The sequence below is a fragment of the Anas acuta genome, chromosome W, assembly GCF_963932015.1.
Source record: "Anas acuta chromosome W, bAnaAcu1.1, whole genome shotgun sequence".
In the NCBI taxonomy this organism is placed as follows: domain Eukaryota; kingdom Metazoa; phylum Chordata; class Aves; order Anseriformes; family Anatidae; genus Anas; species Anas acuta.
Genome location: NC_089016.1, coordinates 5,116,338 through 5,133,190, shown reverse-complemented (window position 1 = coordinate 5,133,190; position 16,853 = coordinate 5,116,338). Strand labels below are relative to the sequence as shown.

The following is a 16,853-nucleotide window of genomic DNA, read 5'->3' as shown; positions in this document are numbered from 1 at the left end:
CTTCCATTGCAGACCTGCTCTGTGGTTCATTTTCCGTACTGTTGTGTTCATTTTCAATATCAATTGCATATATCATGTTATTAAAAATACGGCTTATACTCATTGCTGCTCTCCATTCACGCTTTCTTTCTAGTAAAGTTCCTCCAGACCTTTGTTCATCTTTGTTGCCCTCCTCTGGACTCCTTCTAATATGTCCATGCCCTTTTTGTGTTTTGGGGCCTGGAGCTGAGTGCAGTACCCCAGGTGGGGTCTCAAAAAAGCAGAGTGGAGGAAGAGAGTCACCTCCCTTGCCCTGCTAGGCACACTTCCTGCAGCCCACGATACAGTTGGCTGTCTGGGCTGAATGTTCCCTAGGCATTCCAGGTATGTGCCACAGGTGCTGACCCCATTGAGGGGCATCAGCAGCAGGGATCCCAACCCAGCTGGGTCTGCTTCCCTGCCTGTGCAGCACAGCCAGTGTGCAGTCACCTCTTGGGCACCACAGCCTGCTTGGTCTGCTCATGGCACCACCAGCTCAGGGCCCTGTGGGGAACATGAGGAGGTGGCCAGGAAGAGCTGGAGAGTTGAGAGGAGGGATGGGGAGAGATCAGATGGGAGCTGAGCTTGGCTGGAAGGTGCCTCAAATACTGGTGCTCACCTAATCCAAGACAAGGTCAGACTGTGGGTACCCTAACTTGTACTCCTCATGCAGAGCCACATATCCATGGTTTCCTGGTGCATCACCTGGCCTGGGCAGTGGCTGAAGAAAGTAAAGTGCCCCCTGTTGTTCCTGAAGCCTGGCATCAAAAGCAAGGCTGTGACCCTGTGTCAGGATTACAGTGTGGTGGTTCTCACCTGCTACACAGCTGAACTCTACCACCACCCCTCTCACTCCCCCTCCTGAAAGGAAAAGGAGGAGAAAATATGATGATAAAGGCTCAAGGTTGAGACAAGGACATGGAGATCACCCACCAGTTACTGTCACAGGCAAAACAGACCCAGCATAGGGAGACCAATAGAATTTATTGCCTATCACCAGTAGAGTAGAACAGTGAGAAACTAAAAGCAAAATAAAACTGCCTTCCCCCATCCACCCTCTTCTACCTCCTCCTCCCCAAGCGGTGCAGGAGAATGGGGAATGTGGGCTGCGGTCAGTCCATAACGCTTCATCTACACTGCTCCTTCATGGGCACTCTCTGCCCCTGCTCCGTCTCTCCCCCCTCTCTCCCAGCTGCTGATGGGGAAAGAAAGGGAAAGGTTTTTTTCACCTTAAATCTGCTCTCACAGAGGCAGAAACAACATCACTCATTGGCTTGGCTCTGGTCAGCGGCAGGTCCCCTTTGGAGACATCTGGAACTGGCTCTGATCTGACATGGGGCAGCTTCCTGACTCTTCTCACAGAGCATGTTGTCCCCCTGCTACTAAACCCTTGCCATGTAAGTCCAGTATACAGTAATGAATGCTTGACCCATGTCAGATTGCTAATGTTCCTGAATCCATGTCCAGCACATGTCTGTGAGACAGTCTCCCCCAAACTGTGTGCTGAACCTGAGGCCAAAACTCCTCAGCAAGTCCTTAGCTTGTGTCCACCTGGAGGACTGGAGTGAAGCCATAACCGCAGGAAGGATGAGCCCTCTCTTTGGACTGCTGCATGGGTGGAAGCCTCTGCATGTTCCATGTGAGGTGGGAGATTATATAAGAGATCCTGATGCCCTGTTCACCATCTCCATGTCCATGGGGCCCTCAAAAATGAACCTCAGTCCTAAGACACAGCCTAGCTTCTTCTTACATCAGGAACCTGGAGAAGTCTCAGTTCTGGGAGATTGCCCCAGAAGTCTCAACACTCTGGTGCACCCAGGCTAATACACACAAATATGCATGTCCAAACACACAAAGCCACAAGCTCATCCACACACACACATATGCACACAAGGCATGGACACAACCAACCAGACACAGACCAACTCCAACAGGGAGCAGCACCTTCACAGCCACCACACCATCAGCAGCACACACACAGCCATGAGCAACACACCTGGCCCCATCCCATACCCCACCTCAGCCTGCTCTGCTCTGAAGGTCACCAGTGCTCCATGCATCCCCTGCAGCACTAAACATGTACAAGTCTATGGGGCCTGATGACTTGCATCCCAGGGTCCAGAGGGAACTGGCTGACATAGTTGCCAAGCCTCTCTCCATCATCTTTGGAAAGTCCTGGCAGTTGGGTGAAGTCCCTAGTGACTGGAAAAAGGAAAACATCACTCCCATTTTTAAAAAGGGTAGAAAGGAGGACCCAGGGAACTACAGAATGGTGAGCCTCACCTCTGTGCCTAGCAAGATCATGGAAAAGATCATCCTGGAATCCGTGTCAAGGCATATGCAAGACAAAGAGGTGATCGAAGACAGCCAGCATGGCTCCACCAAAGGGTAGATCATGCCTGATGAATATGGTGGCTTTCTACAATGGAGTGACCACATCAGATGACCAGGGAAGACCGACTGATGTCATCTACTTGGAATTCTGTAAGACCTTTGACACAGTCCCACATGGCATCCTGGTCTCCAGAACGGAGAGATATGCATTTGATGGACCATTTGGTGGATAAGGAGTTGGTTTGAAGGTCACATCCAGTTAGTGGTGGTCAACGGTTCTATGTCCAAGTGGAGCTGGTGACAAGTGGTATACCTCACAGGTCTTCCTAGGTAGGATGTTAGGAAGAACTTGTTTACCAAAAAGGTTGTTAGACATTGGAACAGGCTGCCCAGGGAAGTGGTGGAGTCACCATCCCTGGAAGTCTTTAAAAGACGTTTAGATGTAGAGCTTAGGGATATAGTTTAGTGGGGACTGTTAGCGTTAGGTCAGAGGTTGGACTCGATGATCTTGAGGTCTCTTCCAACCTAGAAAAATTCTGTCTGTCCTCGGACCAGCATTGTTTAATATCTTTATCAGTGTCATAGACAGTGGGATCGAGTGTACCCTCAGCAAGTGTGCAGATGACACCAAGCTGAGTGTTGTGGTTGATGCAACAGATGAAGGGATGTTGCATGAGGTTCAAGTGCAAGGTGCTGCATTTAGGCCATGGAAATCCCAGGCAGGAGGATAGGCTGGGAGAAGAACTCATTGAGAGCAGCCCTGCAGAGAAGGACTTGGGGCTTCTGCTGGACGAAAAGCTCAACATGAGCCAGAAATGTGCACTTGTAGCCCAGGAAGCCAACTGTATCCTGGGCTGCATCAAAAGAAGAATGCCAGCAGGTGGAGGTAGATGATTGTCCCCCTCTCCCCTGCCCTCCTGAGGCCCTGCTTGGAGTCCTGCGTCCAAGTCTGGGGCCCCCGGCACAAGAAGGATGTGGATCTGTTAGAACAGGTCCGGAGGAGGGCCACAAAGATGACCAAGGGGCTGGAGCACCTCTCCTATGAAGAAAGGCTGAGAGAGCTGGGGCTGTTTAGCCTGAAGAAGAGAAGGCTCCTGGGTGACCTCATCATAGCCTTTCAGTACTTAAAGGGGGCTTATGAAAAAGGTAGACCATGACTCTTTGTTCAATCAGATAATGATAGAACAAGGGGGGATGGTTTAAACTAAATGAGGGCAGATTTAGCGTAAAGGTTAGGAGGGAATTCTTCACTCAGAGGCAGGTGAGGCACTGGAACAAGTTGCCAAGAGACCTTATAGATGCCCCATTCCTGGAGATGTTCAAAAGCAGCTTGAGCAAGGCCCTGGGCAACCTGATCTCACGGGTGGCATCCCTGCTTATGGCCAGTGGGTTGGAACTAGATGATCTTTAAGATCCCTTCCAACATGAACCATTCTGTGGTTCTATGGTCTCACAAACTATACCTCAAGCACAACTCCCAACCCATCAGCCTTCTGGTGGTCTGTCACCTGACCAGAACAGAAGTTGCCTCGCCATCCTCTTCAATGCCATGTGCATGCTTCTGGCCTTTGCAGTCCCTATCTGTGCCATGTTCCTCCTGCTGGTCAGTGAGCTCCAGAGACAGAAGTGACCTCCCAGCCTCCTTCACAGCCATGTGCCTCCTGAAGGCCCAGCAGGTCCTGAGGCACACCTGATCCCATCAGAGCATCCCAAGCCAGCTCCTCCTTGTGACCTTTGATCTGATCAGATACTTGTCACCCATACCTCTTCCAATGCCATGCACTGCTCCAGGACCTCACAGTCCCTGCCCTGCCCCAAGGGGACAAATGGCTTAAGTTAGGGATAGGAGTGGGGTTAAAGCTGAGATGTGCTGTGTGCATTCTGGAGGGCTTTGGGAGTTAGGTGTTCAGGTTAATATTTAGGAATAACAGATCACATTCCAGGGTTAAGAGAACAGCAAGGGCAGCAAGGGAGGGATTGATGTTCTGCTCAAGGTGTCTGTTCAAGGTTTGGGATAAGGGTAAGATCTGATGCTTTTAGTTTAGGTCTGTGTTGAGGGCTAAGGCTGGCATTTTACTCCTTGGTAAGGCTTAATCATCTTTCTGTTTGCCCTTCTAGTAGAAGATGGTTTTGGTGTCTGCTTTTTCCAAGTCCCAAGGAACGTCTCTGATCAATATGCCCTTTCCAAGGTCTTTGAGATAAGTCTTATGATGACGTCTGCAGCTCCACCAGCACCCCTCTCAGCATTCCCACACTACTGCTAAGCAACCTGGGGTCTGACCAGGCGGATGATGAGGGCTTGGGAAAGGGCTTGATCGAGATCTGTGAGGAGGACTGTTCTGCACTTCACATGGACAGTGATGATAGTGCCATAAAAAACAGTGACACTCCTGAGGACAGAAGAGCACGTGGATAAGGCCTTGGGCTTGCCAACACAGGATGAACACACATGAACACTACATGAGAGGAAAGAGGAAGACTCAATCCAAAATAGAGATTCTGAAAGCAAAGACCACGAGTATCACCATGTCACTGCAGGAGACCTCCAGCAATGGGGCAAAAGCATAGAAGGGGTCCACAATAGTGGGGCCACAGAACTGTAGCTGGGAGGAGGAGAAATGATTCCTGTACATGAGAGAAATTCCCCTGATTTACTAACAGCTGCCTTCTGGAGTCAGACCTTCTACTTCACAGCTCTTCAGGGAACAGAGATGGCATACAGCCCAGGACTGACCATAGGACATGGCCCCCAGCAGGAAGCACTCACTTCATGCAGAAGGTGCAGCTGATAGCGCTACCACCTCTGTGAGCAAAAGAGGTGCAGTCTCCAGCCAGGAAGCTGGCCAGCATCTGGCACAGGGTGGTGGAGCTGTACAAGGTCTGCAAGGAGGACAAATCTTCCCCAGGAAGAAAGCCAAAGGCATCTGCAGGTGTTTGCTTGTAGGCACTAGCACAATGATGAGGGTGTTCCACATCCCAGTCACTGTGCTGGTCATGCAAGTGAGAGGAAGAAGAGGCTTGTCTATGAGTAGAGGTCCTTCCATATGGACCGCAGGGGAAACTCAAGCAGTGATGTCTTTGTGTCCCATTCCGTTCATAGAAACCATTTGAGAGCATTCTGGTCCCCCCTGTCTTGTTAGGACACCAATGAGCAAGATGTTTCTTTCTCGGTTTCTAAAAGACATGGCAAAGGGTGTTCAGAAGGGTGAAATGATCCCTGGCTGTCATGCCTGAGGTGACCTGCCACACAGTGAGAACACAACAGGGGTTAAATGAGGAAATCATTTGTGCTCGTGTTTGACAAACACACTTTAATAGCACTAATCTCACTTCTAAAATGCATCTCTTCTGTGTTCAGAGAGGAGCAGTCAGTGATGACTTCAGTCTGCTTCAAACACCACGCCCCAGCAGAAACCCTGCTGCTTTCAGGACCTGCCAGCACTGAGGCCTTGGGGACACCTGGAGGGACCCAAGGGCACAGAGCAAGTGATGCCATGGTCAGATGCTGTGCTGCTGAGCTGGGCCGGGCTCCTGGGCCCAAGGGGAGCTCCTGGCAAGCAGGCAGTGTGGCAAAGAGACAGCTCTGCCCAGGAGCAGCTCCTCTGCACAGCGCAGCAGTGCTGGGGGCTCTGACCGCAGGTGGCACTGGGAGAGGAGAGAAGGGAGAGAGAGGTTATGGGCTGAGTGGACTGAGCGTATAGTAAGAGATCATTGGAGATTTAATGACTAAAGCACATAATATGGTAAGTTTCTAGCAGAAGGAAAATGCAGAGAGGCCAGGCCCTGACGGCTCCCTTGTTGCAGGCTGGCTGCAGGCTGTGAAGCAGGGGGTGCAGGCAGGGGTGTCCAGGGCTGTGGTGCAGAGCAGGGTCCCTGCTGTGCCCCAGGGGCTGTGTGCCGGGAGAGGGCCTCTGCCGCCTGCCAGGCTCAGCACTCAGCCTGCCCGGGGAGCTTCCCAGGGCGCTGCGGAGAGAAGCTGTGGATGGAAGGAGCCCCCCCGGCAGGGCAGGGTCCCGCTGCCGGCGGGAGGCTGCTGCCTGGGGCAGCCTGCTCACAGTTCCATAGCACAACCAGGGTGTATTCAATCCGCCTTGCAAGAGAGGAGAGAAGGCAGGAGTTAGCTCCTTGGATCTCTGCTTTCCTGTGCCTTTTCTTTCAGTCTTCTGTTCTTTGGATGAGTGGGAATAGAAATAGACACTGTTATTTCCTAGAAAAGGCTATCATTTCTAAGCCATCACAAGGAGCTTACAAGGATCCCCATCAAGTCCCTTTCTTGCCCCTCAACCCATAGAAAGCTCCAACACCACATGTGCAGGGGCAGCAGGGTCTGAGTAACCAGGGTTCTAGGATGTGCCTCCAGTGAGCTGCCCCTGGGCAGAGCCCTGCTGCCAAGAGGTGTCTGAAGGGCATAGCTGAGCACCCAGCGGGTGGAATGGGGCTTTGAGCTGAAGGCAGGTGTGGGGACAGGGAACCAGCTGCAGGCAGGGACAGCTGCAGGCAGCACAGAAGCTCTCTGTGGGAGTGAGAGGGAGCTGCTCCTAGAAACACCATGGCAGGGGAGATTTGGACATCTCTCTGACATCTATGCACTGCAGACACCTTCCCTGGAGCAACCCCCTTCTCATCCAGTATAGTACTTCAGACATAATGTTTTGGGAACTTGGTCATGAATTTCCTTTGGATTTCCTGGGGTGGTGGTGTGAGAATTCACACAAATTCAAACCTGAAATAGGTTTCTCAAGTGAAAGTTCAAGCTATGGTCTACCTCCAGGGTAGAGGCACTCAATCCTCTATTTGATGCCCGACAGGCAAGCCAGACTGTTGGTAATGCAGGAATAGTGTTTTTATTACAGATTGAGGCTCCTAGAGCATTGCTCTGGAAAAGGTCTGCATGTCTTTAAAGAACCTCAACGAGTTCTTTCATAGCCCTCAGCCTACAGCCAGTGCCGCCATCAATTTTATTGTTTCTTGAGGGATTATCTGACCTGCTGCTCAGGATCTGCAAAGAGGGAGATGCCCCTCGCCAGCAGGCATCTGAGGTTGCACCCAGTTCCTATGCCTTTGGCTGCAGAGCAGAACTGACTCTCCCCGTGCCAAATGGCAGTTTCTCCTGCTCACAGAAGGAACATCACCAACAGAACCCAGCCAGAACTCTGGCCAGGGAGTTGCACAGAGGCCTTCCAGAAAGGAGTAAGGCAGTGCAAGTCTGTTCTGTGTTGGTGAGAGAGAAGTAACTTAAACGACCTATGCAATAGATTTTGTAGATGTTTGACTTTTCACTTGTTTTTCCTTCCTTGGACAGAACCCAATGTCCACAGGCAGCACATGTCCAACAGCAGCTCCATCACCGAGTTCTTCCTCCTGCCATTTGCAGACACGCGGGAGCTGCAGCTCCTGCACTTCGCGCTCTTCCTGGGCATCTACCTGGCTGCCCTCCTGGGCAACGGCCTCATCCTCACCGCTGTAGCCTGTGACCACCACCTCCACACCCCAATGTACTTCTTCCTCCTCAACCTTGCCCTCCTCGACCTGGGCTGCATCTCCACCACTGTCCCCAAAGCCATGGCCAATTCCCTCTGGGACACCAGGACCATCTCCTATGCAGGATGTGCTGCACAGGTCTTTTTCTTCTTCTTTCTGATGTCAGCAGAGTATTTTATTCTCACCATCATGGCCTATGACCGCTACGTTGCCATCTGCAAGCCCCTGCACTATGGGACCCTCCTGGGCAGCAGAGCTTGTGCCCAGATGGCAGCAGCTGCCTGGGGCAGTGGGGTTCTCTATGCTCTGCTGCACACTGCCAATACATTTTCACTGCCACTCTGTGGAGGAAATACCCTGGACCAGTTCTTCTGTGAAATCCCCCAGATCCTCAAGCTCTCTTGCTCTGACTCCTACCTAAGGGAAATTGGGCTTCTCACATTTAGTGTTTTTGTGTTTTGGGGGTGTTTTGTATTCATCGTACTGTCCTATGTGCAGATCTTCAGGGCTGTGCTGAGGATGCCCTCTAAGCAGGGGCAGCACAAAGCCTTTTCCACGTGCCTCCCTCACCTGGCTGTGGTCTCCCTCTTTCTCAGCACTGCCTTTTTTGCCTACCTGAAGCCCCCCTCGCTCTCCTCTCCATCCCTGGATCTGGTGGTGGCAGTTCTGTACTCGGTGGTTCCTCCAGCAGTGAACCCCCTCATCTACAGCATGAGAAACCAGGAGCTCAAGGATGCACTGCGCAAAGTCATGAGTGGGTGTACATCAGAAGTAATGCACTGCCTGTCTTCTGCAAAGCACTCATAATAGAACTCATGATATGCCAAGCTTGTCTTTTGTTCTTTGGTGGGTTTTGTTTGTTATTAATGAGGGCAACAATGTTTTCCATATAAATTGTCATTATTGATCCTACTCATGTGTTTAAACAAAATAAAGGAACCTGCACTGAAGAGTGTGTCTGAGATGCTTTTTCTGAGAATTTTGCTGGGGGTTCCAGGGTAATGCCCATGGGTGGAAATGAAGAGGAATATAGAGACCCACCATAGCAGCACTGCCAAGAAGCAGCAGGGTTTTGTCTGCTCAGAGCTACTTTCATTGCACTTCCACACTCTCCTTCTGAGCCTTTTCTGTTGGCATAAGCCTGATTGTTCCTGCAGCTTGGTCACAGTACTGCTGTGTGGCAATCCTGTGACCACAGGCAGGGACTGGCAACGGGCATTTTTGTGGCACAGCTGGCCTCCAGAACAGCATTTCCAGGGTAGTGCCTGGGGGCTCAGGTCTTCCTTCACAGTTTCTGTCAAGAACGTTGCAGTCCAGAAATAGATTCTAAAGGGGGACCTGGCTTTGCCTGTTTCTCCATGGGCTCAGGGTGAAGTGATCAGAGCCCCAGCTGGGTGTTTGAGGGTACGGGGGCTGGCTCAGGTGTTGCTTGTTGGTGTCCAGCACTCAGGCAGATGGTGAGGAGTCTCCAATTAACCTGCCTGGGGCACTACAACATGAGCTGGGGCTGGTGGCAGGTGAGCAGTTTTTGGAAGGAATCAGGAGAGCCCAGAGGAGCTGCAGGGACAGTGTGTCCCAGGGGGTCAGCAGTGAATGGAGCCCACAGAACATGAGCCTCTTCCAGGTGGAGTCCCCCTGCAATGAAGTGTTAAATCTGGATGTGAGCAGGAAAAGAAGAGCCCCGTGACCCAGGGGACATAGCAGGAACAGGGAAAGAAGTCTGGTGAGCGAATGTGGAATGTGAATAGTGGAATGCCATAGGGTGCAGCACCCAAACACTTCTTGTGGCACTGGAAAGAAGGCAGGCTACCTCTGAGCACCCTCGACAGCCACAGAAGAGCTGGTGTGGGAAGCAGTCAGTGGAAGAGCCTCATGAGCTGTCTCTGCCTCCCAGCCTGCCCAGCACAGCCCTGTGAGTGCCCCTGTGTCCTGGACACCACAGCCCCCTTGCTCTGCAGAGCATCACCGCCGGTTGGGACTGTGGGGAGCATGGGGAGAGGGTGCAGGAATGGCTGGCCAGGCCAGCGCAAGCATGCTCCTTCCTGGGAAAGGCTCTCTGTTGATGTGGAAAGTCCTGGGAGGAGAGTGGGGCTGTGTGTGTGCAGGGGATCCCTAGAAAGAAAAACCCCTCGGTACTTATGGAGCTTGGGGCAGGCTGCCAGGGCTCAGCAACAGCAGAAGTTATGTGAGGAGTCCTGGGACTTGGGCTCTCAGCCCAGCTCAGAGAGGTGGTTTATTCCTCCATATTGGGACACAGAATGGCTCAGTCAGAAGTCCAGATGTGCCTGGTACAGTTGAGGCTTCAGCATGCACAGTGTACATGTGCTGAGGCAAACCTGAGTGAGCACAAATGCCCTCAGCCAGTGTCCATTCCTTATGCCGTGGAGGACTGGGAGAATTAAGGCTGGTCAGCCTCACCTCAGTCCCTGCAAAGGTGATGGGGCAAGCTTTTCCACAGCCACCTTCAGGCACTTGAAGGAAAAAAAACAAACAGGATTGCTGAACCCATAGAGGAGGGGAAGGAAAGAGTAGCAAAGGGAAGAGAAGGTGCCTACCTGTCTTTAGCAAGGCCTTTGGCTTTGTCTCAGAGAATTCTTATAGCCAGAATGGTGCTATGTGGATTTAACAAATGAATGAGGCTGTGGGTGGGGCACTTTGCTGGACAATCAGGCTCAGATATCATCCATGACACATAGTGCTGTCAGCCAGTTCTTAGCATCATCCCTCAGTGATCAGCACTTGGGCCAGCACTGCTGAATGTCGTTATGAACTCTCTGAATTACCGGATGGAGCACACTTTCAGATCTTTTCTGGATGCTGTCCAGCTCGGAGAAGCCCTTGAGCAATCTTATCTATATAGTCTACCTCGATCAGAAGAGTTGAAGAAGATAAAAATAAGAGTTCTTTTGGAACATTTATTTAGTTGTTTATTGTGATTCAATGACCTTTCCTTCGGAGAGCTCTCTGAAGACATAACAGGCAGAGGAAGAAGAAATGAGAGAGATTGAGAGGCAGAGATATGTCTTGTGTTACTATGACCACAGTAGATCCTGCATAGAATTATTCTATATTTGAAGCAGTGATAGAAAATTCAATTCATAAAGTAAGGATAGAAAATTTACTTGATAAGCTTACTTTTTTATCTCCTCAGGTCCTGGCAGACACTGACAGTGCCAGGTGAATAAGTTGAGGTCTGTGGTGCCTCAGAAACTTAACAACTAGTAGGAAGCCTCTGGTCACCTCAGTCTCTGGAGCTGACAGGCCAGCAGCAGTAACATGGCTGGGGACAAGGCCTGTGAGGTGACTTCTTCCTGAAGCAGCTGCTGTGTCAGCCCTTGCCTCCTGGCTGACATCTGTGCTTTCCCACTTACACCTGCCAACATCCCTGATAAGCCAGCAGAACACACCTGCTTGGCACACTGGTTGTGAGATGCCCTCTGTCTGAGAGCCTGACAGGCCCCATGCAGGAAGAGGCCTTGGGTGTGGGTTTTCACATCCCTTCTGCCTGAGCACATGGTGGGACAGGAACGGGTACACAACTTGGTCACATATACATGAGAAGCTGGAAGGCCAACAGGAGGCATGTGGCATCGAAGATCCTGGTGAGGATTCTCTGGTGGTAGGAAATAGCAGGAGAGAGTCACAAGTGGGACAAAGTGCTGCTTGGAAGGTGAAGAGTGGGAATGAGGAGGAGGAAATGTCACTGAAAGGGTAGTGCTGTGGGACCTGAATTCACCCGGAAGGAGTCTATGGTCAGCCCATGCGATTTTGTTTCAAAGGACAGCCAGGGAGGGTGGGAAGACCTCAGTGAAAGTAAGGAAATGCCAGGGTGAGAGCAAAGTGGAAAAGTGAAGTGCATGCCTATAGCCTGCAGGGAGAATAGGGCAAGAATTGGACAGTGCAGGATAGCCTGTGGTGATGAAGACCACATCTTTGTCCCCTTGGCTATGGCAGTTGTCTCTGCTACTGAGGCTCACGAGGACACATGCTGTGCTCATGAAAATGGGGCCTTGTGGCCTCCTTGAAACCCAGTGGGGAGGCCAGCAGGTGTCGTAGCATTGTCCTTCACACAGCATCACACACCCCACATCCCACTGCCCCAGGAAGAGCCCTGAGCCATGGGTGAGGAACAGAACCTCCCTGCCCAGGGGCTGGGGGACAGGGCTTGGCCTTTCTGCTTCAACAAACAAACCAAGGCCTTTACTCAGCATCAGAGTCTCCTGCACAGTGCCTTTGCCTACCTGCAATCATGGCCTCCAATTGTCTGTTCTAACAAGTCCATGGGGAGGCCTTGTCAGTAATGACCCTCACTGGGGCCCATTAATACTCCTAGACTCTTCAAAGTTTCCTTCTGACTTTAACTTCTCCTGCAGTTACATCATTCTCTTCTCACTACCTGAAGTTTATGGACTCAGCACCAAATGCACCATGGGGCTCATTACAGTTCAGCCATTTTCATCCAGTCTTCCAGACTTGTACAGTTAATTAGTGAGGTTTCAAGAGTGCAGTTTAAAGAGAAAGTATTCAATGACCAGATTTCTAAGAGCATTTTCCTTATTTAAGATTATTTTCCATTAGTTTGGAGTTTTCAGAAGAACTGCTAACATCATTCTCTTGTTGTCATAGATCCAAAGTGTCTCCTAAGGAGGTCTGTATGGGTGGAAAAGCAGTCCCTTGAAGTCCTAGACTGTATGGACAACCTTGCTGCTCAGCTCTCCATCCCCACCACTTCTCTCATCAGCCACCTGGGACTTGCATCACTTTTCCTTACACCAGACTTCTCCACTGTAGTCCACAGAAGGGTGTTACAGCATCTTTTCACCAAGACCCACCTCCTTTCTTCAGACAACTGGCTGCACACAGGCAGTTTTGGATGTTGTTATTAACATTTAACAACAAACAAGCAAACCCCATAGTCCTCAACAGTGAGCCAAATTCAAGTTGCCTCCGATGAGGTGCACCTTCCACAAGGGATGACTATACAAGAAATGTTTGACATAGATAGGAAATGATGAATAGAAATGCAATTGCAGAGTTGGGTATTGGGATGATGTGATAGAAAAGTGAAATATGGGCATGGTTGAAGATCCCCCAGGTTCTGAGAACCAACTGTGCAGGTGAGAGGTATCTGAATGATCTAAGAGTGAGGGGAGGGGAATCTGGAGAAGAATGTGGAGTGCATATGTCCAGAGAGTATGCTGGAAAAGAGACTTCCAACATGGTTTGTTTCATAAAGCCAGGTGGAAATACCAGAAAGACTAGGGAGATGACGTGCAGTGCATAAGAGACAGAGTTCTGGCAATGCTAGTACAGGGGAAGATCGGTATTTTTTCTCTTGCTGTAATAAACATCCAAGAGAAAAAAAAATGTCATGGGACAACTCAAATATTGTATTAGGAGTGTTCAATCATTTCAGCTGATTGAAGTGTGCTGATTGAAGTGAAATGTTTGAAATGGTTAAAAAAAATTGGAGGCAGTGGGCCTACAGCCCATCTCAGGTCTTTAGCCTAACTTGGGCCTACAGCCATAAAATGACGATTTTCTGTCCTGCATGGAGCCCAGTTACCACAAAACACTCCCTGCCCTGGAGTTTTCATGCCACCCCTCACTCCTTGCACAGAGCAAATCTGTGACATGTCGACCTCTCCTGCCTGTTAAAGGACCAGATGATGTAGGCAATGGTATCTGAATTACCAAATGGCAAAGGCCTCACTGAAATCTAGGTAGACTATGTGAACAGGCTTTCCCTCATCCCCCAGACACGTCACTGTGGTGGTTTTACCGTGCTGGGCAGCTAAACCCCACAACCGCTCTCTCACTCCCCCTCCTTTAGATGAGGAGGGGGAGAAGTAAAGCAAAGAACAACTCATGGGTTGAGATAAGGATAATTTAATTAAAGGGAAATAATTATAATAATTAAATAAAGACTACCATGAACTAAACAATTTAACTAAGGGGAAATAAAAAGGGAAAGGGAAAAAGGGAGGGGAAAAGGAAAAATAAAAAGAAGGGAGGAAAACAAACAAACAAAATAAATGAAGGCTATATGGAAGTGCAGAGGAAAGAAATTACTCTCTACTTCCCACAAATGAGCAATGATTGACCACGTCCTTGAAGCAAGGCCTCAACACACACAGCCGGTGTTCGAGAGGAGGACCGACATTTTCCCAAGAAGAGCCCACCCCTCCCCTCTTCTTCCTGTTTCCACCTTTTATTGCTGAGTGTGACATCACATGGTATGGAATATCCCTTTGATTGGTTTAGGCCAGCTGCCCTAGTGATGTTTCTCTCCTCACCTTTTGCCCACCCCCTAGGAGGGTTAGAGAAAGGCCTAATACTGTGCCACTGCTGCTCAGCAGCAGACACAACACTGGTGTGATAACACTGCTGTTCCAGCTACAAGTACAGAGTACGGCACTGTATGGGCTGCTGCCGGGAAAGTTAACATTCCAGCCAGACCCAGTACAGTCACTGGTCATAAAAGGAGATGAGGTTGGTCAGGCAGGACTTGCCTTTCCTGAACCCATACTGACTGGGCCTGATCCCTTGGTGGTCCCGCATATGCTGCATGATTGCATTCAAGATGACCTGTCCCATCACCTTTCCTGGCACCGAGGTCAGGCTGACAGGCCTGTAGTTTCCTGGGTCTTCCTTATGATGTTTCTTAGAGATGGGCATCACATTTGCAAGTCTCTACTCACCCAGAACCTCTTTGGAGGACTATGACCACTGACACATGATGGAAAGCATCTGATAGGTGACGGAAAGTGGCACAAGCTTCTGGAAAGCTTGGTAACAACCTTGAAAAAACATCCAAGCCTTCAGACAGTGCACTGTGGAGATCCCATTTTATTTTGCAGATGCTATGTAAGAGTCAGCTCTGACCTTCTGTTGGACACATATTTGTAGAGCCTCAAGAGCAAACAGAGAAGTGTCAATCCTCAGCAGAAGTAGGCTGAAAAAGAGATATTACTCTAAGAGCATAATAAATCAAATGATACCAAAGAGAACAATGACAATATTGACAATGAAAGATGGACCAGGATTGAGGGGAGGTACCAAGTTAAGTCATTTCTGGAAAAAGAGGGGAAATTTGTCTGTATTCAGAAGCATCCATGAAATCACTTTCCTAATAGCCCACTTGAGCTCCCTGTTTCTCATGCTGTAGATGAGGGGGTTCAATGTTGGAGGCATCACTGAGTACAGAACGGCCACTACCAGGTTCAGGGATGGAGAGGAGATGGAGGGGGGCTTCAGGTAAGCAAAAAAGCCAGTGCTGATAAACAAGGAGACCACAAACAGGTGAGGGAGGCATGTGGAAAAGGCTTTGTGTCGCCCCTGCTCTGAGGGCATCCTCAGCACAGCCCTGAAGATCTGAACATAAGAAAAAAGAATGAAAACAAAGCACACGGACGCTAACCAGACACCAACCACAAGCACCCAAAAACTCCTCAGGTAGGAGCGTGAGCAGGACATCTTCAGGATCTGGGGGATCTCACAGAAGAACTGGTCCACAGCATTGCCTCGGCAGAGGGGCAGGGAAAATGTATTGGCTGTGTGCAGCAGAGCATAGAGAACCCCACTGCCCCAGGCAGCTGCTGCCATCTGGGCACAAGCTCTGCTGCCCAGGAGGGTCCCATAGTGCAGGGGCTTGCAGATGGCAGCATAGCGGTCATAGGCCATGATGGTGAGAATAAAATACTCTGCTGACATCAGAAAGGGAAAAAGAAAGACCTGTGCAGCACATCCTGCATAGGAGATGGCCCTAGTATCATGAAGGGAATTGGCCATGGCTTTGGGGAGAGTGGTGGAGGTGCAGCCCATGTCGAGGAGGGCGAGGTTGAGGAGGAAGAAGTACATGGGGGTGTGGAGGCTGTGGTCATAGGCTACAGCAGTGAGGATGAGGCCATTGCCCAGGAGGGCAGCCAGGTAGATGCCCAGGAAGAGCGCAAAGTGCAGGAGCTGCAGCTCCCACATGTCTGCGAATGGCAGGAGGAGGAACTCGGTGATGAAGCTGCTGTTGGACATCTGAACCTCCTGGACAAAGGGGACTACCTAAGGAAGAAAAGACAGTGATCATTAGGAGAGAAAACCTATTTATCTTCCCGTCCAAATACCCCTACAGTGACTTTCCCCTTTCTGAGGCATTTCTTTTGCTCCCTTCCCTGAGGTCTGGTTGGTGCTGGAGGAATGTGGCCGTGGGAGCAGTGGTCTCTGCTGTGTGTGCTGGAGGATTCAGACCTGTCCTACAGCTCTACATGAAAAGAAACCAGGAGTGATATCTGATTAAATCTCTCTCTCTGTTGTATGTGGACTTCACAACATTACCACTGTCAACACTCTTTACTGATGAACAGTACTTGTGATTTACTTTGGTCCAGTTGTGTCTCCCTCAGAAGCATTTTTAGAGGGTAGAAAACACTGGCATTTGTAAGGTGTACCAGGTGAGCTCTTGACAGGCAAAGTGACTGTCCTTATTGCAGTGAGGATAGCCAGTCTGCTATCTACCCTGGTCTCAGACAGACTCTTCTAGGGCTCAGTCGAGTTGCCCACATTGAGCTGCTCAATGATTGTGAAATTGGAACAAAATTCCCTGGAAGGAGATGCAGCTCTCTCCCTGCCTCATTGCCCAGAGCCCCACAGGTTAGAAGGGGAACTCTGGGCACCTTCCTCCTACAGACACATCTGCGTGGTGGGACCCAAAGGGTCAGTTCTTGAGCTGCAACTGAAAGCCCCATCTCCTCATCTGCAGGGAGCCATAAAGCAAGAACAGCAGCTGCAGGTCTAAGAAGAGAGAGGAATAGCACAGGGCTTCTGCCAGGGAAGGCAAGGCGAGGGACCAACACGAACTCAGAGGGGTCTGCTGTGAGTGAGGTTCTGCTACTGAGGTTATGAGTCACGTCCTGAATCCTGTGGGATAGAGGGCAGACAGAGAGGTGCCAGACTATTCTGTTAGCACTGTCCTGCCATTCCCTGCCCATGGCTGTAAAGCCTGCAGATGTCCTTGCCTGCAGCTGGGT

At 50.3% G+C, this 16,853-nt stretch overlaps 2 protein-coding genes across 2 annotated transcripts; one reads left to right on the top strand and one right to left on the bottom strand.

The window, feature by feature from the left end:
- Nucleotides 1–7,659: 7,659 nt before the first annotated feature.
- LOC137847275 (olfactory receptor 14A16-like) lies at nucleotides 7,660–8,693 on the top strand. The gene has a single exon (XM_068665566.1). The coding sequence runs from the start codon at nucleotides 7,678–7,680 to the stop codon at nucleotides 8,638–8,640; it is 963 nt and encodes a 320-aa protein (XP_068521667.1). The 5' UTR covers nucleotides 7,660–7,677; the 3' UTR covers nucleotides 8,641–8,693.
- Nucleotides 8,694–14,661: 5,968 nt separating this feature from the next.
- Nucleotides 14,662–15,933, bottom strand: LOC137847274 (olfactory receptor 14C36-like). The gene has a single exon (XM_068665565.1). It carries the CDS (start codon nucleotides 15,859–15,861, stop codon nucleotides 14,902–14,904), a length of 960 nt encoding a protein of 319 aa, XP_068521666.1. The 5' UTR covers nucleotides 15,862–15,933; the 3' UTR covers nucleotides 14,662–14,901.
- Nucleotides 15,934–16,853: the final 920 nt, after the last annotated feature.